This window comes from Chelonia mydas, chromosome 8 (assembly GCF_015237465.2).
Source record: "Chelonia mydas isolate rCheMyd1 chromosome 8, rCheMyd1.pri.v2, whole genome shotgun sequence".
Classification (NCBI taxonomy): Eukaryota; Metazoa; Chordata; order Testudines; family Cheloniidae; genus Chelonia; species Chelonia mydas.
Genome location: NC_057854.1, coordinates 90,356,961 through 90,365,516, shown reverse-complemented (window position 1 = coordinate 90,365,516; position 8,556 = coordinate 90,356,961). Strand labels below are relative to the sequence as shown.

General features: G+C 36.2%; 1 protein-coding gene across 4 annotated transcripts in view; it reads left to right on the top strand.

The window, feature by feature from the left end:
• The first annotated feature begins 865 nt into the window (after positions 1-865).
• The window catches only part of NFIA (nuclear factor I A), a 466,574-nt gene continuing 458,883 nt past the window's right edge, over positions 866-8,556 (top strand). The window contains exon 1 of one of the 4 annotated variants that reach the window (XM_037907918.2): positions 866-1,265. In XM_037907918.2, the coding sequence (XP_037763846.1) occupies positions 1,170-1,265 (96 nt within the window). In that variant the 5' untranslated portion in view covers positions 866-1,169. The remainder of the gene's footprint in view (positions 1,266-8,556) is intronic. The other 3 variants (XM_043552640.1, XM_043552638.1, XM_037907922.2) reach the window with 3 other exon arrangements.

Below are 8,556 nucleotides of genomic sequence, written 5' to 3'. Positions count from 1 at the left end.
ATTTCAATTCTATGATTATCTTTTATTTTATTTTCCAAGAAAGGAGGATATTGTTTAATGTCAGCATTTCATAACTTTTCAAAACTGTTTTTTTGTGATGTCCTCTTTCCATGTTAGGGTATTGTTTCCTCGAGTAAAAGTTGTGTGTTAATGAGAACACTGATGCATAGAGAAGTTTTGCAGTGGAGAAAAACAAACATACATGACTGCTATGGTTGTTACCAAACGATATTATAAAATGTTACATTAAAAACAAGTTTAAAGAATGAAAAGGTGGAAAAACTGTATTGAAAAAAGAATTGTTTGATTAGCTCTTGGGTAGTCCTTTAGCCATCTGATCTACATATGGAAAGTCATTCATTTAAACAACATTCTCTAGTATCTGAAAATAAGGATGGAGCCAAATCTTTCCCTTTTTTTAAAAAAAATGAAAGACCGTATTTGATTCCTTTGGAAAGCTCTATCAATCACTGGGGGGGAATACACTTAGGCAGTCTATACATTTGTTTTGCTTTTTGTTACTAAAATGATTATGTCCATAACTATTAAAAAAATCAGCAAGAAAAAAGAAATTGAAAACATTCAGTAGGTTGTTCCCTCACTTACCCCTCCCGGTCATGTTCATGGGAAAAGTAGCTGCGATAAACAGATACTGAATGAGACTGAAACTCTTTTAAAAAAAAAAAAAAAAAAAAAAAAGCCCAAACATTGCATGATAGTCTCTAAGCAGTTCCATCTGTCAAGCAGAAATTTTAGGCTAATAGCCTGTGGCGATCTCCCTCCGCAGTCCACTACCTGCCTTTGTCCTATTAAATCTCTTTATTCTTCTTAAAAAGAAGAGGGGGGGGAGGAAAAACCTTGTAGACCAAAATTATGAGTGATGAAACCCTAATTCTGACCGCCTCTCTTTGATGTTGAGCAGTGGGTTCTTATTTTTTAAAAAAAAGAGGGGGGGGGGGAGAGAAGGGAGAGGACAGTGCTAGGAGCAGATGACTTTTCATCTCTACTTCACCTTGCCACTGGGTCTGTGAGAGATTGGTTCATTGTCAAGGAGATTTTTTTTTTTTACCCATGATTCCATATGGTATGGACCGGGCTACATGTTGCCCAACATGCCAGTGCAAATGTTTTCTCAATTAGGTGTCTTATCTCCCGTGAGTTAGCATCAGATGAAGCTTGCTGACAGCATAATGGCAGGGAAAACCTCCGACGGCTCCATCAAATGGCAGCTCTGCTACGACATCTCGGCCAGAACTTGGTGGATGGTGAGTTGGCAGCAGGGCTGCTTTTTTTTTTCCTCCCTTTTCTGCTTTCCCTCCCTCTTTGACAAAATGTCCCAGACCTCACATTTATCAAATTAACATTTGATTTTTTTCACACTCTTCCATGGAGCAGCCTCACTCTTGTCCCACTTGTATGCTTTCCTCTCTGTAACAAGAGACCGTTAATGTGAACTACAGTTTCCACAGGGAAGCTTATTCAATTCTCTTTTAAAAAGTACACGGAGAAGTAGTTTGAAAAAGCCTGGTGCAGAGTAACTTGTCTCAGGCAGCTCCCTCAGGCTCTCAGCTTTGTTTTACTTTTATCTGCTGCTTTTCAAATATGGCATGTATGTGTATGTGTATTTTTGCCATGCAATATTTTCTGTAGAGGGGAGGGGGGAAGTTCAATACATTACAGAACAACCTGATTACAGTAAAACTCTGGGATGGTACATTTATGACACAGTGTAAAATCATCACGTGTGAGAGAAGTGTGTTTTGCAAAGCGTTGCCTTTCATCTGAGACCCCAATCTAACTTTTCCCTCCATTTGTTTACATTAGAACAGGTTACCATTCTGTTATGATCCCGAGCCATGTGTTATAGATCCCACATAATCTGGCTCGAGCTGCGTTTGGGCACAATTAAAGTTTTAATACAGTTCCAGTGAGCTCCGCAGAACGAGTTAACTAGCATGTCATGGTCAGTCGGGCCAGACAACCTTTGACATCTTGAATCTATAAGAGGTATAGTGAGTTAGGAGGATGCACAATAGCCCATTGTAGCAGAAGATGCAAGTCCTGTTGTGATGAAGAGAGTCCTCAAATCATTACTGCCCTCGTTAGCGTGTTGTCCGTTAGGGATTAATTCGTTAGCAGTGCATTTTTAGTTTTCTGTAATTATTATTCTTGAGGCAAGCGTGAATTCTTCCAGTGAGAGAAAAAGTTCGCTGCCAGGACAATGAATGTATTATCCGTTCCTAACTGGACCGTGAACCTCAGCTCATTTCACATAGATATCAGTTAAAAAAGGACTGGCGAGTGGAATTACAAAACAAGGCATGATCAGTTTCATTGTATGATACGCTGAAACAAGTAGGGGGTTTTCCCTCCCCCTCACCTCCCTGTACCACTTTTGATATCATTTGGAAAGTTTAAGACCTCTGAGGACTTGAAAGACTTTTAAAAGTGAGATACGGAAGGTTTTTATTCTGCTCCTTGGTGGTGGCCATTGTGTGTATCATGTGGCTTGTGTTTAAAGGTGTTCAGGCTTTTGTGGGGGTTGTTTTGTTTTTGTATTTTTAGTGTTTTGTTTTAACGTTTAATTTCTTAGCCATCCATTAGAGGTTTACCAGTGCTTGCCAGTGAAACGTTACATGAAGCTTTTGGTTAATTATAATAGTGGAAGAATAACCACTTTACTTATACTACTGATTTTCCAATTAGACTTTCTGCCAGAGAAAATGGGAGGGAAAGGGGAGGAAAGAATGGAATGTTTGCATGCTCAGTAACTGTTGACTATTCATTTGACTTTTTTTTTAAGCTTGTAAAACTCCAGTAAATAACCCTATTGATTCTCAGCTATCATTTTCGAAGCAAAGTTGTAAACGGCATATTTTAACTAGACACTTGATGTCACACTGTAATTTAAGCTTATTCTAATTCACTTGTCTATTTTATTAGTGTTCCTGTTTTATTGTTTATCACCTGCTTTTATGACAGGGTGTCAGTGTTTATTTTTTCATAAGTATCTTCAAATTCAGTTAGACAACTATTATCTCCCTTTGGAAAGTATTCCTGGAAAGTTGCTTTTCATTCACAATTATTTCACAGATGTTTTACTGCTGTGAATATAATATGTAAAAATGCTCGAAACATTTAGTAATGCACTTGACTAAAGATAAACAGTTTTACAACCACACATGCTGTTGTTTAGATTAAACATTGCAGAAAATTCTTCTTAAATGTGAACAGGTCACACCATTTATTTTCTAAATGAACAAACAAGAAAAAAAAACCAAAGCAACCCCATAAAACAGTCTGTTTAAAAAGAAGTTGGGCTACATGAAAGAGACTTTATTTTAACTGAAATGAATAATTCAAGAACTTGTACAATAGATGTGTTAGTTACAAATAATTTTAAGATGAGATTTCAATTATTGATGGAAGAATAACAGTTTTAGTATACCATCTGAGTCTGTAATGTCTAGTATAATCAAAAGTACAGATGTATTAGTTATTTTTACTCCAAAACCTCCTCAGAGTTGCTACAATTGTTTAATCAAAAGTAAGCTACAAAGCAGATTTTAATGTTCTAAAGGCAAATAAAGCTTTTAAAATTACCTCATGCATCTTCTGGCTGCACAACAATCTCTGCTGCATAGTGCTAAACTTCGGTTTGGGTACTGCCAGCATACAAAGAGATGAGTGAATACCCCTTCCATCCATACGGACTCAGCTGCCAGCACTGGGATATGCAATTTTGCTTTTTAATGAATTGAAAACAATTTGTGTGTCAAATGAGTGAGTTTGTTTTCTTTCTGGAGCAGGTTCTGAACGAGATTTTAAGCCACAGTCATCTACTGTATTGAAGTATTATGACCAACTTTAAAGGTTCTGTGTCCTTATGATGAAAAGACCTGTTATAATGAAAGAAAATGCTTTATAAAAAGCTGCGTGTAGTAATCTGTCTCTCAACCTCACGCTCTTTCACTCCAGTCTACATTATGTTTATAGCTAGATAGCTGGAGATAATGGCGATTGGTTGATGGGATGATTAGTAAAAATGAATAGATTTTATCTTTGGGTAAAGCAGCCTGCATTTTTAAAAAGAAATGGAGGCTTTATCATATGGAGTTCTGATGCTGACATTATCTTCTGTCATAAATAAGGCTATATTAATGCATCTCTAATAAATGCACTTTTCTATACTGAGGCTAGTATGTTCTCTGTAGCCAGCACATGGACTGGCTAATGAAATGTATCTTTTGTCCTAGTAAACAAAAAATGTAAAGTTTTTGTTTTAACCTGAGTTATAAATGCTTCAAAGTACTTTAAGTAAGGTTTATAGCATGGGTATATTTTAAGAATAATTACATTTGTCACAGCAAATCTTTTGAAATCCGATCCACTTCTCTTACGCTTTAATCATGCAAATCCAGAAATAGATATTAGTTTAGCTTTACTGTGTTGTGACATCTCTGGTTGAAAACGGTCACAAAAGTTTACAGAATTTCTTTTGATTTCGCCCCCCCTCCCCTTTTCAAATCTCTTAAACAACATGCAAAATATCAGAAGTTGGAAAAAATTGTGTAAATGAACATATTGGAAAAATGATAATGGAACTTTTTATTTAAATTTGATGCTGTCTGAAAGACACTACAAAATATTAATCAGACAAAAGTTCCACTGTTTTTGCAGTCTTGTGTTTGTCACAAATAGAAATTGCTGTACTTGTTTTATAAACATTTTGTTTTCAAAAACTCACATATCCTAGCAAGTTGGTATGGTATGATGTTGGTGCATTTAATGAGGGAGCCACCTGTATAGTTCCTTTGTCTGTGATTTTTAAATGAACATATACCTAACTCTATATATGGGGAAAATTCTCATTTACAATATGTAACTATACTGTGTAAAGCTACTGAGCCAAACTTACTCTCGGTTTACATCCGTGTAAATCTATAGTCACTGCATTGAAATGAATGGAGTGGCTCCAGATTTAGTCACCTGTGTGGCTGAGAGCAAAGTTTGACCCATTATCTATAATTTTGTAGTCAAAATTGTTTTAAAACAAAAACCATTGTCCTCTTCCAAACTTCTCTAGAAAGATGCCTTATTAATAAATAAAAAGCCATTTCAATGGAGCACATGTAGGACTTAACATGCGAACTATTGTCATTGTGACAGTTAAAATGGATCCTTCTACTCCAGTAATATTCCAAAATTAATTACAGGGTTTTTTATGTACAACTAAAAATAACATATTTCAGTATCTCCTTTTATTTCTTTAGGTGCTACCATATTACAAATACAATTTTAAAAAACCCAATTCATGTAATGAACATGCTGGAATCATCTCAAAGTGGTCATTTTACTAACTTAAATGTTTTTAAAACATCAGTTCTTTCCTCTGCAGCTCTTGAAAATATTTTTCTTTCATGCCTTTACGCATAATTTTCTGTGCAAGTGATTTAAATTGTTCAGGTAATCTCTGCAGCAGCTAAAGCATAAAAATGGTCAAAATTAGTAGCAATTAGTAAATTAAGAATGCGTAAAATCCTCAATGTAAAGTATTACCACAGTGGGGAATGTAAACAGTAACATATTTAATGAGATGAAATAAAACATTTATTATCTGGCAACCCAGTCATTCTTTAAAGATGAAAAAATATCTGTCCGCGTAAAAGCCTATAACTGCTTGTTATATGTGTTAAATGGATTCTAACTACCCTAACATGCTGTTGAGCTGTACTTGGCTTTCCTAATTTTAGCCTCCTGCAGAGAATTTATTAAATAGCAAAAGATTTACATATATTAATACTTATCCTTGGCATGCCATTATGAAAATAACAAAATGGAAACAAAATAATATTGTATTAAAGATTTTCCTTACACAGTTTTGTAAAGTAATTTCTATGTAGTTGTAAACTCTTCAGCAGCTGCGGAAATATATTTAAAATACTATTTTTTTAAAAATGCCTGCCCCGTTAGTGTTTTCAGACGATTACCAACATGTAACTTATGCAATAATAATTTGCTTACATGCATACAGTGCATCATTAGATATACTTCAGCTACTTGAAAGTCTCTTGGTTTTTTGTTATTCAACTGTTGTTTCTTTAATGTATATGAATTTGTCCTCCTTTATTTTCTGTTCTCTTTTTCCATCACCTGTCCTGAATATTGTCAGGAATGTTTCTAATTTAAAGCCAAAGGAGTTAGTGCCTGATTAGAAGACAGGAAATTGGAGGATTAAACTGTCTGGTTGAACTTCCTTTACTATCAGCACTCAGTAACTTACACTGGATGACAAACTCAGCAGGACAATTTCTACAACGTGTCATTACTTCTGTTTGTTTGAATTTTATTTTTTGTTAAAAAGCAGCAAAATGGGGGAAAGAGGCTGTTAGTGACACTAAGTCAATAGATCTGTGCAACGTTGACATCCAGTAGACTTAAAATATCATCAAGTCTGTATCAGTATCTTCATCCTTAGATCTGAGAGTTCATTCAATTGAATAATGTCGATGTATGTAATATAGATGTATTAAATGAACTTTAGCATGTAAACAACCGAGCAGCAGATAATGAAATACTTTCCGGGAGGAAAGAATGACGTTATTTTGGTAAGAGGAGAATGCATCACATTAACCCTTATTCAACCCTTTCCCCCTCAGAAACATTCAGGTTCACTGTAACATAATGGTATAGCCAGGCAACATCCTAAGGGAGGGATAGTGAGAAAAGCCAATTTATCTGGAAGACTTAACTCTGATTCCTAGTACTACCAACTGTGCCAGGAATCTCAAGTGTGATGGTTTAGTTCATAGCTTGCCAGGTGAGAACACTTCACAGAGCCATTGATAACAGACAGGGATATGGAGAGGAAGCATTTCTTCTTAACTTTATAGGCAAATCCATCTGCTCCATTGACTTCAGTAGAATTACTCTAGAGATGATCATGGCCCTCTATTACCAAGTTTACTGTAATACATGAAAATAGCAAATGATAATGTAGCGAGGGGGAAAGAGGGTAGGATCTCTCTCTTGTGCAGGATACCTAATAGTAGCTCTAAACTTAATCTGTGATGGACCTTGCGCCTCTCTGTGCTACCACTGTCCACCACCCATGTACACTAAATACTATACTAAACTGGGATCCCAAATGCCAGTGAAGATTAGAGCACGCAGCTGAGTGGGAGGAAATGGGCACTGTCTGGTAACGGTAGGTCTGCGACTCTGATCCTGCAGGGGCTTACTTACAAAGGCAGTGGGACTACTCATGTTTAAAATTAAGCATGTGTATAAATCTCTGCAGGATTAGAACTTTAGACTGAGAAACTAGAAGAGTTGCCAGGAATGGTTGGGAACCGCTGATGTACATGGTGCTTTTTGGCTGCTTCCAAGACGTGTGGGGTTGAGTCCTCCAGCAGGACGCCATGACTGATACTGAGAACAGGTGAAAACAGAAGCGGAAGGAAAGTATATTTTTAAAAGGCTTAGTTGGTAAAGATGGATCTGTTTCAATAAGAATATGAAAGATTCTGAATCTCTCTCTAAGGAAACAGAAAATACTATGAACTATCATTTAATTTGCATAGAGAGGAGAATGGAAAGTTTATTGGTGTAAGCACAGAACTGAGAGTAAGGGATCTATGAGTTTTAACTCTAATACTGAATGATTTCCACTGTGGCTGTCAGCAACTCACCTCATCTCTCTCTGTCAGTGTCCAGATCTGTATTTATTTATTTTCCTGATGGCACTTATTTATTTTTTAAGATGTGAGGATAAAAGTTTTGCAATTCACTTTAAAGATGAATAGTGCTAAATGTTCATAACTGCACAAGGTCCTTTAAAGCAGATAAAATATTCTAACTGTAAATCAGTGCCTCAGACTGGGGAAAACATGATTTAGTTCACTAATTTCTTTGGCCAAAATCTTTACGAAGGTACAACTCCCTTTAGCTTTACTGGGAGTCTTGGTGGAATTTGCACCTACTAGCAATTACAAAGCTCATTTGAAAATTTAAGCTCTTCATATAGGCAAATGCATGCACAAACACTGAGGCCCTGATCCTGCTTCCATTGAAATCAATGGCAAAACTCCCCTTGACCTCATTGGTGAAAAATCAGTCCTACATAATAAATGAGGCCAACCAGATTGGGACCCCCACAGTGCTAGGCACTGTACAGATGCCCCAAAGCTGTGAACAAAAATTTACCATAATAAAAGTCACAGATCTGATTTCCATTTACTAGATTACTGAAAGGTAATTGAGTGATATACGAATTCATAGAAGAGAGAAAACAGATATATTGGCTAATGGAGTGGAATTCAAACCATTTGTTACATATAAACATATATTTTCCAGAGGGCTGCCAAACACAAACTTAACAATACAGCTAGAGATTTGTTAGAGTGTGGTATAGTACAGATGCCACATGTTTTGCAGACTTTTACTACCAATAATTACAAAGTCTTTGCTTTCAAAGGAAAACATGCTGCCCTCGATCCACACAATCAGCTCATATTTATTTCAAAACTCAAGTGGAATTGCACACATGGATTAAGG